The sequence below is a fragment of the Pseudomassariella vexata genome, assembly GCF_002105095.1.
Source record: "Pseudomassariella vexata strain CBS 129021 chromosome Unknown BCR38scaffold_28, whole genome shotgun sequence".
NCBI lineage: Eukaryota > Fungi > Ascomycota > Sordariomycetes > Amphisphaeriales > Pseudomassariaceae > Pseudomassariella > Pseudomassariella vexata.
In genome coordinates, this window is record NW_024467983.1 from 86,656 (window position 1) to 102,443 (window position 15,788).

The 15,788-nt window shown below is 49.8% G+C and overlaps 4 protein-coding genes across 4 annotated transcripts; 2 read left to right on the forward strand and 2 right to left on the reverse strand.

Moving 5' to 3' along the window:
* Window positions 1-1,398: 1,398 nt before the first annotated feature.
* Window positions 1,399-3,624, forward strand: BCR38DRAFT_491172 (uncharacterized protein; the record flags this gene model as incomplete). The annotated part of the gene is made up of 1 exon (XM_040864629.1): window positions 1,399-3,624. The coding sequence occupies one exon, from the start codon at window positions 1,399-1,401 to the stop codon at window positions 3,622-3,624; it is 2,226 nt and encodes a 741-aa protein (XP_040709533.1).
* Window positions 3,625-6,423: 2,799 nt separating this feature from the next.
* On the reverse strand, window positions 6,424-7,219 carry BCR38DRAFT_462027 (cell 12a endoglucanase; the record flags this gene model as incomplete). Its single annotated transcript, XM_040862598.1, has 2 exons — window positions 6,424-6,823; window positions 6,879-7,219. 2 exons carry the CDS (start codon window positions 7,217-7,219, stop codon window positions 6,424-6,426), a joined length of 741 nt encoding a protein of 246 aa, XP_040709534.1.
* Window positions 7,220-11,180: 3,961 nt separating this feature from the next.
* Window positions 11,181-12,259, reverse strand: BCR38DRAFT_506264 (uncharacterized protein; the record flags this gene model as incomplete). Its single annotated transcript, XM_040864936.1, has 2 exons — window positions 11,261-12,259; window positions 11,181-11,204 (listed from the first exon to the last, which is right to left on the reverse strand). Exons 1-2 carry the CDS (start codon window positions 12,116-12,118, stop codon window positions 11,181-11,183), a joined length of 882 nt encoding a protein of 293 aa, XP_040709535.1. The 5' UTR covers window positions 12,119-12,259.
* Window positions 12,260-13,938: 1,679 nt separating this feature from the next.
* On the forward strand, window positions 13,939-15,211 carry BCR38DRAFT_357052 (uncharacterized protein; the record flags this gene model as incomplete). The annotated part of the gene is made up of 5 exons (XM_040857073.1): window positions 13,939-14,100; window positions 14,168-14,246; window positions 14,305-14,417; window positions 14,478-15,108; window positions 15,177-15,211. The coding sequence occupies 5 exons, from the start codon at window positions 13,939-13,941 to the stop codon at window positions 15,209-15,211; spliced, it is 1,020 nt and encodes a 339-aa protein (XP_040709536.1).
* Window positions 15,212-15,788: the final 577 nt, after the last annotated feature.

The window sequence follows — 15,788 nt, forward strand, 5'->3', positions numbered from 1 at the left end:
CGATGGTGTATGCCAGTCCTTATATTCTAGCCTATGAGGCGATAGAAAGAACAATGTTGATGACTGAGGTTTTCATGAATACTTGAAACCGTGCGGCGCAGGTGAGGATGCTGTGCGAAACGGGTGAATGACTATTATCCTTAACACGGTAGAAGGGGGAAGGAGGAAAAAGCGGCACATGTGCAAGGTGAAGACCCACAAAGTGCTGGACTTTGACTGTCACGGTCGCAAGATACAACCAAGTGAATGAAAGGCTCCAGGTTTGAAAGGTTAATGCTTGTTGCTAGGACTTCAACATGGGTTTCAACCAAAAGGTCAGACAAAGGTCAGATGATTATGTTGTCCAAAGTCAATGTATTGAGCAGTGGCGGGAGAAACCATCCAATGGTGTTCATCGCACGGAGGCCGCTTGTTCTCATTACCTGGCAGCGTCCCAAAACAATATGGACGAGTGTGACACGAAAAGGTCACAACTACAGTTGCCTGGGACATCAAGTCAGTCAAAACACTAGAAGGAGCTCCGCAACTATGGGCTTGTTAGCCTAGGTTGCTCATGCAGCACCAAGAACCCCCCTACGTAATGATCACGCCGGACTTTCACAATCATGTTCAAGATAATTGTAGTTTAAATCAGAGAGAACATCACTTTCAGGTTCTGTTAGCATCAACAATGGACCAAAGGCTTGGTTGAAGTGCCCAACTCAAGTGGTTAAGTTGAATTCCAAAGCCAACGGGTGTAGATTATTTCACGTGAAAACAAACACTGCTTGCTGGCCAATGCTGTTGTGGTCTATATTGATGCAGTTCAACACACAAAGATATTGGTAAGGTATCCCCTCAAGAAATACTCAATTCGTAACTTCCCGGAAATTCATGTATGTCCTTGTGGCTGCAAAAACATCAGGAACTTGATTCCCAATCACATTTGCCCCACGTTGTTCTCACCAATTGGGCCTTGACCAGTGTTCATCCTCATGCCGGCTGCAGTACTTGGTAAGGATTCCCATCCTGTAATTAACCTTTCTGTTCTTTATGACATTCTCGATTCCACAGCACTTCTGGCTGCGCCAGCAATTGGTATGTCTATAGACCGGATCTTAATCAAGCTGTGACTGGGTAAGAGTGCTCCATCTTTCCAGGGACTTGTCTTTTTGTAACTACCAGAACACAGCTGACACATTCAAGGTCAATAGAAACCTTGGCTAGGCCAACCAAGAACGGGAATATTCACCCAGCCCAGCCCCAGGTCATCACGGGGATACTCAACATCAATACTGAATCTCCTTCTTTTGGCATCGATCATCAAGACAATCGGACTCCGTCTGAGGGATTCCTTTCTCTTGTACCCAGCTCGACAATCAATCGAGCAACTCCCAGTCTAGCGCGTCTGCCATCACGATGTTGTTCGTGGAAGGAATGGCAGAGACCCAAAATTCCAAGAACGATCCTCCGTCTGCCTCACAGTTTCTGGAAATGGGACATGTCATCGGTATAAGACTCATCGAGTTCGCCCAACGATCCCACAGTGACATTGCCTATCACATCGATTTACTAGAAGGATTTAGAAAAGAAACATTGAAGTATATCCGCAAAGTCCAGGAATTCCTTCAGCAAAACCAGCAACCGGGGAACAAGGTCAACCTTTGCGAAATGGTGCTTTCGTTTCTGCTGGTTCTCCAGGCGGAGAATCAAAAAATTACAAGCACTACAACAGAAGAGTCTCTGCGGCATTCAGCTTCGGCGTCGTACGACGAGATGAAGTTTTTCGTTGGTGCTTTTGAGCAGATGAAGAAGAATGCTATGGCAGATTACCAATGTGAACTGGACGGCAGAGCTGCCAGCCCTGGTGATGATGATCAACAAGGCGGGCCTCGAACTCTGCCACCGTCTAATGTTGTCGCACAAGGGCCACTTCCAACTACCCCGGGACCGTCGGGACAGCAAACTCTCGCGGCGCCGCAAGAGTTAGCAGCTATAGCTGCCGGGTCGAATCCTCAAGACTCTCAGTCCCATCTTCCGGCACAGCATACGCCAACAGCTTCTCAGATGCAGTCACCTCCTCCGACCCAGCCCGTGTCAGCAGATACTCCTCCGCAGCCTACAACAAGAACACTTAACTGGGAAGACCGATTATTATTGCTAGAACAGCCCACATCACATGACTCGCAAGGAAAGAAACCCGCCCCCAAGTGTGTTGAGGTCCTTCGGGAGACACATCAGCAAGACGCAGCTTCAGCCAATGCGGCTGCGTTTGCATCACATTCGGCTTCAGGACTTCAGGGAATCCCAAGCCGAGAAAGCCAAGGGCACCAGCTCGGAGGCGAAGGCAATCAACCAGCTCCGATGGGACCATCTCAAGTCGCTTCCTCGGCCAGCCAGCCAGTACCAAAGAACAAAAGCACTCAACCTGCTTCAACGAATGGCAATGATGAATTTGAGTCAAATACGGCCGGCAAAGGCAACCAAATGGCCATGTCAACCCCACAAGGACCGTCAACCGGAGGCCAGAAGAGAGCCGCACCGCGCAAGAGGAAAAGTACTTTGCCTACCACCAATCGCTATTCAACTGATGGCAAGAAAGAATCAGAGCCAATTCCGGGTAGTCTCAGAAAATCGGTGATACTACCCCTACAAGGTCCCACGACGAACAGTGAGAAGGGATTTTCACCACAGCACGAGAGAAAGAGCACCGTTCCTGCTACCCAATTAACTCCACCAGCGCCGAGTCTGAAGCCCAGTAAAGTAAACCTTACACCAAAGGGGGAACCGGCTCAAAAGGTCAAGCCACTTCTTCGACGTCCAACTCAGCAAGCTTTATCGGCACAGACCACAGACACCACTGGAGCCAGCCAGAGGCCTTTAGCATATCCAGCTGGCCCGATTATGCAGCAGAAGCAAGAATTTCAGTCGCAACGACAGAACACCGCACATAGTCAGCCGATACAAAGATCTTCGGCACAAAAACAGTACGCTACCCAGAACCAGCACACCACCTTGTTTTCCCGCCCAACTGCCATGGTGCCTAGCACATATCAGTCGGTCTTCGGTACGTCAGTGCCTCAACATGCTCAACAGATGGAGGAGACACAGCAAAAACAAATGGGCTTGTCTGTTGGCGTTCCGCAGCTAAGATGGTCTCAAGGGTACCAGCAACAGCTAAGTGTTCCCCCCAATATCAAGACACCCATGATCCAGTCCGAAGCCTCAGTTGATCTCAAGAATCAGAATGTTCAGGCACCGGATGAAGGACCACAATCCGCTTCGGCTCTGGCGTCGCAAGCGCAAGGCCAGCAGGCTCAAAAGTCTCTGGCGGAGACGCCTAAAAGGAAGTTGTTACAGTTGCCACGAACCTATGCTCCTTCGGCTCAACTGCAGTCTGTTGAAGAGAAGTTAGGGACTCGGCCGGCTCAACATTCAGTAGCCGAGAAGACAAAACAGCATATGTTACAGCTACCACGAACTTATGGTCCACAGCGACAACATCCTTTGGAAGAGGTGTCAAAAAATAAGCAACAAAAGATTGATGGACTTCTAGCTCCGAAGGTTCGAGAGGCGTTCATAAACCAGGGATTAGTACAGCCGCCGGAGACTCAGGCACCACAGATACCTCAGCCCCCGATCTAGAGCATGCTGGGCCAGCTTATACTTGGAGATCTACAACTCTCTCAACATACTCCATCTCAAATGTTACAAGCCCAGCCGACACTTAGGAAGCAATAGATAAGGCAGCAGAGTCTGGTGCAACAGACGCAAACTCAACCCCTTCAGCTATTCACTAAAGCTCAACAGATGCAGACTCGAGCCCAGAAGATGCACACGACAGCTCAAAAGTCGCAAGTGCCCCAGACCTCGACTCATCGATTCAAAGAACCGGAGCATGGAACATGACCAATCTCATCGTATTCACAAACTCCCATTCTTTCGCCTCAGCCTATTCGACTGGTACGACGCGAGTCATTAGGATCGAGCGCTTCAGCGTTGGACCGTAACGACTTCGCTTTGGCACCATGCAGCTACAACCCGATCTATATTTCGCCATTCTGTTCCACGAATCACTTCGCGAACTATAGAATGTAAGGATAGCATCCGAGAAGACCTTGGTCTTGTCTAGAGCTGTCACCTTCAATTCCCCAGGCACGACATCAACAAGATTCAACCATCAAGCCGCAGGTTGCATACCAGCAAGGAGATATGAGCAACAGCCCGAGTATGACCGCTTCCTTATTCATCTGCTACCATTTTATGTTTCTTATTGCGGCTTCAGCACGGCAAGACGGATATAATTCACATGAGATGCCGTCCTTGCAAGCGGATTAAGAACTCCTTTTTGTTTTACGACCGCTGCATTTTCATCGTTACTTCATGCGAGCTCGACACTACAGAAGCAAAAGCACAGCCTACTTTGCACGCCCTCGCAATGTGTGCCATTATAGTCAGCATTTCTTCCCAGCAACGGCTTTATTTGTTCGTCCTCCTGGCAAATTTCGCATGCTTCTATGGTAATAGCACTGCACGTCACAGCAGATATTATGCATTTTCGTGGCCAGAAGACTATGCAAGTCCTTGCCCCGAGACTTTTCAGACCACCGATAGGAAAAAGCGCTAGATACAATCCCTTTTCAGCTTCCTTGCTCCTCTATGGTCAGGACAAGTGTTTGTAATCGCAAAGTTGACACATTATATAATCGAAGTGTACAACGTAGTCCACAAGCGAACGGGTCACCCAACCGAACGGGTCACGCCAACTAGCAAAACATGGAATTCAACACGATTTCGCAACCACAACGCCGTAAATCAATATAAACTACTCAGAATACTCTTGCCCAGATTATTCTATCTCTACCTGACAGGTTCGCGCATTATGCCCGGTCTTCCCGCATACGCCACAGCGCCGTTGCCGTGGCTGGCCACGATTTGATCCAGCGCTATTTCCACGCATTTCCTGCTGTACTTGCTGCGCAACGTCCTTTTGATCTTGAAGATCTTGTACGTCTTGTGAATTAAGTGATCCTCCAAGCCGTACTCGTGTTTTTTTGGCCCTGCGCCGCTTGCTAATTAGAGCATTTGCCTCTCGAAGTTCGGCGACCTCAGCTTGGAGTAAAGCCATCTTATGCATAATACTCCGCGCTCCTTTCGAAAACTGATCGATAGCATCGTAAATTGACGTCGGGGAGCTATTTTGATGCCTGGAAATTCGAGATTTGATAATTCGGATTGCGAAGTAGCCTCGGTTGGGTTGTTTGGCGTCCGAGAAGCCCAAGGAAGGGTTTCCCGCGTAGGGGGCCGGGAGGACGTTGGAATCTGTAATTTCACATCCAGCTTCTCAATAACAATATCTGGGCTTAAAGGCACAAGCCCAGCCCCTTGAAAGCCTGCACGAGTATTGCTTTCGGTCAGGCTCTTCTTGAACGCGTCGCAAAATGCCGGAAGAAAGTCCTCCTTTGTGATATGCGAGTCGCGTAGCAGTCGGTTTGCCATATCTTCAATAGCACTTAGCCGGGGAGGAAATGCTTGCGAACATAGCTCAATTATCCTTTGAATAATCGTATTTTCTTCTAGTTTTGTTAAATTCTGACCGTTGGCTTCGATATTGCGACGTGATTGACGTTTTTGAAGACGCGCCTGGAGAGTAGTATTCGAGACTTTGTAGATTGTTGCAGCACGTCGGATACTAAGTGTTGAGTCATTTCTGATAGCCTGAATTGCAAGGAGTAATTGAGATTCTTTTTGAGCAGAATCCATCGAGAATTAGTTGCGTGGTAAAGTTAGGAAGTTTAGTTGTATTTTTTGCTATGGGCGTGACCCGTTCGGTTGGGTGACCCGTTCACTTGTGGACTACGTTAGTTAGTTCTCAGGTTCTCAACATCAAAATCTCAATCCCAATTCTCCTTTTTCCAATACCATGGCAAAACGATGGTGTACTTGCTGGTTGAATTGATTATGGCTTCGAGTTCGTTCAGGACGCACAAGTGAGGAACATACGCCAGCTAAGATTTGACTGCGGCCCGGATGTATATAGCGGGGCTGTTGTATGGATGCTTTTTACAATAGTGAGACTAGAAGGAGATAAGAGAAGTCATCATGGCCTGCTGGATGAATTAGGAAGTTATCTGTGTGAAGGATGTTAATCAAACTCCGGGGACGCCCTAGAACTTCTGGTACCAAACTATAGTTGAAAGGCTGTAAGTGGACGAACTAATTACTCATGTACGGTAACAAGTCAGAAGACCTCGTCAATTCAACGCAGTGCAGCCAAGAATTCCCTAGTTGGCGGCTAATGGAATCTGAACGTGATTAAACGAATTTCATGAAGCTAATCAAAACTGATGGTCATATCAGATGTATTCCATATGTGGCTATGTACAAGAGTTAAAAGTATAATACGTGAATATCATTTTCTTTTCAAGAACCGATGGAGTGCATCTAGCTCTCGGACAGGGAGAAAGCACTGGTGGTGAAGACGGCATCGGATCCGGTGAAGGGCTCGGTTCCGGCACCGATGCTCTGGAGGATCTGGGACGAGGACATGCCCTGGCTCTGGATCAGGTAGTTGACGAAGTCCATAATATCGCCGTCGAAGCTGGTGACCTGGCTGGGAGCGACGAAGCTGAAAACGGTCATGTCTCCGTTGGGGCCGGAGTACAGGTTCCAGGTAGTGCCGGCAATGGTGGGGGTGGCAATGGTGCTGCCTGTGGAGGAGATGGGGCCGGCACCGCCGATGGCAGCGAGCCAGATCATGACCTCGTACTCGGCAGAGCCACTGGCGGAGGACCCGGTGAAAAGATCGTAGGCAACATCAGCCACAATGGAGGATCCGGTGTAGCTTGAAAACGCGTTAGCTTGGACTTTGACATGGATAGGAATGGTATGCAACATACCTCCAAGACCACTTCGAGGGCATCGAAGAGATGGAGGAAATAGCCTTCTGGGAGACGGTAGTGACGGTGTTGGCGAAAGACTTCACCGAAGTCGAACCACCGGACCAGGTCCAGGAGGTAGACCAGGCGAGCGTGTTGCCCGACAGGCTCTCGACGGTAGTGCACTGGCTACCGGAGTCGGCATAACTCTCGCCCCAGAGGTCCTGGTATACGGTGTAGGTGCCGGTCGCAACAGAATCCCACTGGCCGCAAATTTGCGTGGAACGAGCCTCAAGGGTTCGGGTGGGGCTGGCCAGAGCAGCGCCAGCAAGGACGGCGGCGGAAAAGAGAGTCAACTGCATGGTGAAGTTGTAGAAGTGAATGTCTAATGTTAAGTACAATTATTACCAGAATGAACGACTGTGAGTTATCTTGAAGATGGCTCAGCTACGAGAGTTGGACAGCCTAGGCGAAGACGGATTGTCTGTTTTATAGATTGATCAAGCTTCTGCCCAAATAGAAGGATCAATTATGGGTCCCCTACAGAGTCGCATTAACTATATGCTCTTATAGCATCGCCTGGTTGTTGCCCGACGGATTCATCGCCACGCAAACTGGGCCACATGTTCCAGTGGAATTCCTCTATTCGAAGCACGGCAGCCCCTGGAAAATCGCTAAGAGCGGAAACGTGCTTGGCAAATCCCGGTAACTCGGCCGGTGCCATACGACCTGTGGAGAGCTGAAGGTGGATGCCGAGGTGGTGGGCCGGGTCATGATTGGCGGCATACCGGGTTCTGGGACCGACGGGCAATTTACTTCCGGCAAAGCTAGAAAGGGGAGACACAGAACAGCTTCTGTACCTGATACGTCTGTCCTCTCCGGAATTACGTGTACTTTAATTACCAATACCGGTGCACATTTAGATTCATATTTCTTACACAAGTCGGGAATTTTTATGATGGATTCAAAGTCTAGGGCCCCTGGGTCCCACCAATAGAAGCCTGATGGAAGCCTCGACCACCCATAAGTGCAACATCAAATTGAAGTATACAATGATTTTGCCTAATGATGACTATTCTCCGTTGTCGCTGGCAACTTATCAGGTAGAAACACGGTTTTCTTGGTTTGAACTGTTGCCTTACGCCATATATGGACAAAGGTGGTGGCAAGGCCTCGCCCGTCATTGCCAATTCAAATTATCTTGGCCTGGCTTGGGGCTACCATGGGTTGACTACTCGTAGGAACTGCAAGACTCATTGCTTACTAACCTTCTCATATTGCGCAACACTTCATGTCTTCATTGGACCAATTGGGCATGCAATAGTAAGGCTGGTCCTGAATCATTTTTCGGCCAAGATAAGACTCATCGCAATGGTGAAATGCGGGAGGGAGCGTCAGGTCGAAGTGTCCTGCGGTGGCACCAAACTGCAACAGCAGTGCGATGGGGGTAGGCGCACCCACAAGCCGGCATCTGAGCTTAGCACACATTGGTGCATCGACTGACCCCGCACTATACAACTAGCTCAGCACAACCCTCATAATCACAGGATCAACCGAATCCTTCTAGTTCGGGGACGACTTTCTTGGGGCATGAGCGTACGACGTTGGCCGTCATCTCTATAAGCCGGAGGTCCTGCATATTAGCGACAGATAGTACAAAATGAATGGGGCATCAGACTTATTTCTGATAGCTAAGTTCATCCGGGAATTCCAGAATTGTTTTAATAGAGTACTCTCTGGTACTCTACTTGCCGAACTTGTGCTATGTGATGGTGAAAAGGACGAAAACGAACATGTCGTAGTTTGGAATTTAAGCCTGGTTTCACAGCGCAGAAAAGAGGGAATATAAATACGTAAGTTAGTTAACAGCTATGTATCTCTATTCCATTCCTCAAGCCAAGAGAACAAAAATTGTCCTTGCATCCATGTAAACTAACAGTTCATCGTCTCTCCTGAAGAAGCCAAGGCGTTTCGCGTCATTTGAGGCAGAACCCGCCAGATCTTCTGTGACTGAAGCTGTTCCGATTATCCGTAGCCTCAGCCTCGCCCGGTAACGATCTGAGCTATGTATGTACGGCCGTAAGACGACAGCTATTCTGACCCCTTGGAGCCGGCAAACTAAATCGCCGGGTTGGATTTCGCTCGACGCGATACCCATCTTCCAGGGAGTTGTGTCCCAACGGTAATTATTATTATTATTATTAAATACGCCGTAGGCTCGAAGCCCCCGGTACCTCTACAAGTGCTCCCGTATGTCAAACCATGCCCTAATGGCTGGACTAAATACATACGCTGCTACGTAGGTTCGCTCTATTAGCGACTGCGTTACGTCCACCACAATACTATGTTAGTTCTCACCCTACTAACAAAGTCCCCCTGAGAAGATCGATATTGTGACGGGCTCACTGCGAAACTATACAGCTCAACATGGCCAAATACTGTTAATTATCTAACTGAGGAGGAAAGTAAAATATGCGAGTTGTCCCGGGAACACGGACTATGTTTTGTATGCCCTCGATGGTTCCTTTGGTGGATCCGGACGCACGGTCCTTGCAGCTCCGGATCCCATATCAGGCACAGCCTGTCACAGATATTATCCGGGCCTAAGTGCTATCCGGCCAGTCCTGAGTAGCCACCTTGTGATAGTCCCGCTGACTACTGATTTCCCCGTCGCCGTTGCCAGGTCTCTACGTGTATGCAGCGGCCATGGTGCGATAGTGGCCCGTAGGCGCTCTCTCGATTCTTCCAGCAGGCCGCAAAAGAGGATTACGTGCTCTGCCGTCTCGGGGGCCTCTCCACAGCGGCATAACGGCGAATACACACCGAAGGCTCCTATCTTAAATAAGAAATCTGATAGTCCTATTTTTCCGGTCCTGATCTGGCATAGGGTAGACGCCTCCGGTCGGTTTAGGTCTGAGTACTTGCCCTGTTTCGGCATTCGCATCGAGGGGCCCTCCTGCTCCTCGGCGATAGCGCGTCGCTGGCGGTCGTGTTGTGCTGCCCCGGAGAGCCATCTCTTCTCCCAGTGGTCTAGGAGGGCGGCCGGGACTTCCTTCGCCTTGCCTATCCACTCGGAGCCCCTAGCCTCCTTCTCTATCGTGTACCCCGCTGGTCTGAGCGATTGTGACGTCCGCTTCCGTCTCGCCGGCGTGTCCTGTCGGAGTATGTGTGACGCTCTCGCGCTCGCGCTTCGAAGCAGGCTCCTTTTGCCGTTATTCCGTAGCCGTTCTTCAAATTTCGCCGCCCGGACACTGAGATATAGGTCTAGTGGCGGGATAGCTGCCTCTATTTCTAGGTGTCGGACCGGTGTCGCTTTGTAGGCGCCACAGACTATTCGGAGGCACTCATTCTGTATCCCGACTAGGCTCTTAGCTGGTCCCGCTGGTTCCTCGCTTATAGTGTGCCACGCAGCCGCCCCGAAGGCGATCGCGCTGCGAATAACCGACGTGTACAGTAGTCTCGCCCGTATGAGATCGCAGCCCCACGCCATGTTCACTAGCTTTGTTAGGGCTAGCTTCTGAGTCGCCATTTTTGATTTAACCCGTTCGGTATGGGCGTGCCACGTTAATTTGCGGTCAAACCAGACCCCTAGGAACCTTGCCGAGACCTTCGGCGTTACTGTAGCGTTTCCAAGACGGATACTCTGCGGGGAGGGGTCTCGGGTTCTAGTGAAGTGCATCAGCTCACTCTTGTCCGGAGCGAACTCCATCCCGTGCCTGACGGCCCACCGTTGGCACGTAGCCCAAGCGTCCTCTAGTCGGCGGCAGGTCGTGCCCGTGTCTGTGCTCACGCTAAGTAGGTTCGTATCGTCCGCGAACCCTACGACTAAGAGTAGGGGGTGTTTCTCCGCTAGTTCCTCATATAGCGTCGATATATATAGGATAAATAGTATCGGGGAGAGTGGCGACCCCTGGGGGACGCCAGCTCGTAGAGGGATCAGCTCTGACTCCTTACCGTCGAACCGGAGGCGTACTGTCCTATCCTCTACGAAGCTGTGTACCCATTCCTGAACCCACTCCGGGTAGCCCTTCCGGGCTAGTATAGAAATCAAACGCCTGTGGTTAACTATGTCGAACGCCCCCTTAATATCAAGTTGTAGTAGTGTGGCGATCCCTCCGCGCCTTCAAGCTGTATAGGTTACGTCCTCGACTATACGTATCGCTAATTCGGTGGACCCAACGGTAATTAATCATCTGGTATAAGCACTGACTTTTAGTCGAGAGTTCAGCTGTCAATACAGGTTGCTCTTGCTTCGCGTATTCGCTATTAAACTCCGAAATTCGAGATCGGTAGAGGTTCAAGGCTGGGTTTGACCCATGGTCTTCAGAGGCGGTCCACTGTACGATGCTGACATGATTGAAGCACGACATGGATAGGTCATTCGGGTTCAGGATAGCTCGGACCAGCTTGTCACTCTGGTAGTGGGCATCGCTGAGCTCTTTTCTGAAGTTCTCTTCAACGCATTGTGTCCAAACATCCGTCTTTTCGAGGCTTGCAATGATTTCGTTAGGAGAAGGACCGACATACTTGACACATCCGATCACGTAAGCTTGCAGCTTAAATACCCTCCGGCTATTTATATTTTCTATCAGAATGTTGTCACCGGACTCGGGAATATACGGCCGCGCGATTTGCTGAATAGGCGGACATGTTGTGCCCATAAGCAGATATTTAACCAACGCCGCAACCGAAACGATTTCAGACTGTTCAAGCAAGTGGCGTTCGTTCATGAACTCCATCACATCGGACCAGACCTCGAGGAGAGACTTGTCGTAATCCATAGGGAAACCCCGAGCATCAGATGCCAAACCGACCAAGCCGTATATCTTGTCCCTTGGTTCTTGGCGCGAGGCTTCCTTATGGACCTCCAGCAGTCTACGGAAGGTATTCTGTCCTTGGTACTTCTCCTTTCTTTGCCGATTGAGTCTCAGGGGCCCGGAACTCTCGACGTTGTGCATAGTGATGAAGTGAATGAAGTCGTCCCAATTTATCCTTTCTTTGCCAAAGCACACTTCGATTCGTTGCGCCTGCCCGATCTCTTGGACAATCCATAATCTATTCCAGTAGTTATCGATGCATAGGTCCCTCGCCATTGCCTCATGCTCGGCACCTTCGTCTGAGCTAGCCGTGGCTACCTGTTGGCTTTGAGCATCGTCTGATTTTGATGAAGCTTCGGGATCTGGTCCGGAAGGTGTAAAGTCGCCAAGCCCATGGAGGTGTGACGGCCCCTCTGATGTTTCAAGTAGTTCTTGCCCAGCCATACTACAACGACGCTAGCCCTAAAATAAATGTGCGGCATCATACGTAACTGCCTGTTGCGTTCAGGAATATCACGCTGGTTGATGCAGAGTGCGTCGATCCAGTACAACGTGTCGATGGCACGACCACGGAGAAAATGCAGAGCGTCGCTAAGGTTCTGTCCGACATTGTAACTATAACCGGTCCGGTCAGATCGATCTAATGAACAAAATGTGCTACCGATCGGTATCGATATCGGAATATCGGACCGGTCCGGACCGGTATCCGATCGATTGGTTACTCTGAAATGGAACGACGGGCTACAACGGGACGCCAAAGATGCCCGTCTACGCATACAAGGCTGTTACTGGCGAGATCAGCACCATAGCACAGATGGACAATGTGATCCATCACCACTGCCTTGATGGGACCAATATACGCTATGAGAGGAACACTATCGGTGGTCATGCGGCAGAAGGATTGAATGGTGCCTATCCTGCACTCTTTTCGCTCCAGATCATACTAATGGGTACATATAGTTCCATATATAACGCTACCGGCTGCACAATCAGGGAAAAATACACAGCCACCAATATTTACGCCTGGCAGGCCACTAATTTAATTTACATTTTTATAAATAGAACATATAACATGTAAATCGTCACTGTAAAGATAAATAGTTTCAGATAATATCTGCAATGTGATTCGACTCGATGTACGTAATATGAACAACTTGACAACACTAATCCCATACAGCAGCAGCATCCCCTAAGGGAAAAGGCGGCAGAATTTCTCGGATCGCTCTTGAACCGGCCACTACACACAAGAAAGAGCGTTCCCCAAAGATCACTTTGTCTACCTTTGCAAAAAATAATCTTCTACGTACACAATTTGTTCTGCGTAACCCAGTTACACATCTTTGTACCTATACATCCACAACATTTGCATGCCTATTGACGATAAATTCAGTTAGCAGCTACCCAGCATGAAAATATTTGTTACCATAAATGGCTCTTCATAAACTTGCCTTGCGGCTACGATCCGTATTATCTTTCCCATCTATACACCCTAATGTCCGTGTGCCACTGAAACCCATCTGGTTATAGCACGCAATTGGGTTGATGACGTCGGCGCAGTCGTCGGTGACAGCAAGTGACGCACTGCAATCCTTCGTGGTGGACTGGCATAGAGCTTGCCCGACTAGAGCGAAGGTTATAAAAGTAGCGAGCTTCATGACGGGCCGTTGAATCTATGCCAAAGGGGCGGGTTTGCTCGGAAACGGAGGGCTTTGAGAGACAAAAAGAAAGTTATAGATAATGGTGGGCTAGAATCTGACGTCCAGGATTTGTAAGAGATGAAACCTTGAGAGCACGTAGGTATATAACTGACTTTCACAACCCTACTCGGACAAATATCTACCGGGCCTCGAGGTCGAAAAAGCACAGCATATAAAGACATTTAATAATAGCTCGATTTCTATCGTCAAAGTACACGCCTCTGATAGGCCAGTCATTAATCCCCGCAATCTAACAAGACTATCGACTGGCAAAGTGACTTGGGCCGGCTGGGCGATTTGCCCGAGTATCAAAATTAATTTTCCTGTAAATTGTCTAGCACCCAGGATAACACGGCAGTTGCTCAGTTGCCGACCACATTTTGAGCCCGAACACAGCTTAGAACGTCTTCGCTGTCGCTTCAAGATTTCCCTATATAGATTGTTTAACTTTTTAGCCTGCCCTCGCATTCGAGCTAGATATGCTTAGTACCCAAATGTACGTTTTCCTGTCCAGTTCTCTTCGAAACTCGTCAACGAGAACCGCCTTAGTGAGCAAGGGGACACAAAATGAAACGCTCTGGTTTTCTCCTGGCTGGCCTAGGGCTGCTCGCCACGCCCGTCGCTGCCCTGCTACGGTTCGGTTGCGCTCGCTCAAGCATCCAGCGACTCGATCCTCTAGTCAACCCGGGGCTGAATCCCTCGCCTCATCTCCATCAAATCGTCGGCGGTGTCAGTCTCTGCTGCGGATCCTCGCTCTCCCAGCGCCATTTGCATGGCTTTGCTAACACTGTTCCAGAACTCCTTTAACATCACGATGGACCCCACCAAGCACGACCTCGCCTCCCTTTCCACGTGCACCAGCTGCCAGTTTACAGGTCAGTAATAATGTGTATTTTTATATTTTCCGGGGAAGTTGATCTAATATCGCTCTAGAGGACTTTTCCAATTACTGGACGGCTGTGCTTTTCTTCCGCGCCCGTAATGGTACCCTTAAACGTGTCCCGCAGCTCGCCCAGTCTGGCATGGAGGGCACGCAAGGCGGCATGGTTAGAGAAGAGATATCCTCCTTTGCGAAAAGACCTACTCTGCTCACATTGACTCTGCAGGTTGTTTACTACATGTCTGACGCACTCTTTGACACTGCGCAAAAGTCCAGCGTGACAGCCTTCAAGCCGGGCTTCCGCATGCTCGTTGGTGACGTTAGCTTCCGAGACCGCAATCAGTCTCGTGCTTTCCGTCAGCTGAGCTATACGTGTATGGACAGCCAGGCCAGCCGATCGCCCGAGACCGTTGGGTTCCCCGCCGGGCCCTGTAAGCTGGGTATTATGGCGAACCACCGGTTCCCGACGTGCTGGGACGGCGTCAACCTCGACAGTCCGAACCATCAGGACCACGTTGCATATCCCGAGAGCGGCACTTTCGAGAGCGGGGGGCCCTGCCCCTCGACACACCCCGTGCACCTCCCCCAGCTAATGCTCGAAACGGTCTGGGATACCAGTGCGTTTAACAACAAGGCCGACTGGCCGACCGATAACAGCCAGCCATTCGTCTGGAGCAGCGGGGACCAGAATGGGTATTCGTCACACGCAGACTATCTGTTCGGGTGGCAGGGTGACTCGCTCCAGAAGGCCATGGACGGGCACACGTACGTCAGTGCTCCGATGCTCAAGACGCAGAGCATCGCCGAACAGAACAAGTGTGTCGTGAAAGACATGGTCAACGAGAACTATGACGGCTGTAAGTGATGACCAGGCTATTTCCGTCTTGGTCCATTTTGAGTTGAGCTGATGAATTTTCTATTACAGGGCTGCCTCAGCTTCCAGGGGATAACCCGATGTAGTGAATGGTATGATTACTCGGGCAAGGGTCGTGGAGGCAAATGAAGGAGAGTGACTTTTTGACGAGTTTGATTTACAATACCGTGTTAGTGGATGGGTATGGCATAGTTGGCGCAGAAGGTGCGAAATTGATAAGACAAGTATTGATGTATTCCAGCAGCGAGCAAAGGCAACCTAGCCGTGAACATCCCACACAAACAAATAGGCTGGCACGTAACGGGTCACGGTTGAAAATGCCAACAACTAGGGGCTTTCCCCATAATAATGAGCTCGTATTTACACAAGAACCTGGTGATTGCGAAAATCGCTGGGTTATTCTCATTTCAAACCACAACTCCTCGTCTGGTTTATTCTTCTCGGCTATTTCCTTACATCTAGCGATACGATATCACAAGGCTAAAGAAACGGGTAGGCCCCTACTGGCCGGCGGTTGCTATACAAACTGGGGACGGAAGCAGCTTTACGGTATGGACGATTTACTCACCAATTCAAGAGATCTCCCAGCGGCGTAGCCCTCTCAACAACCTCACTCCAACGGGCCACCGTGGCGATCACTTATTTGTTGGCCACTTTAATACA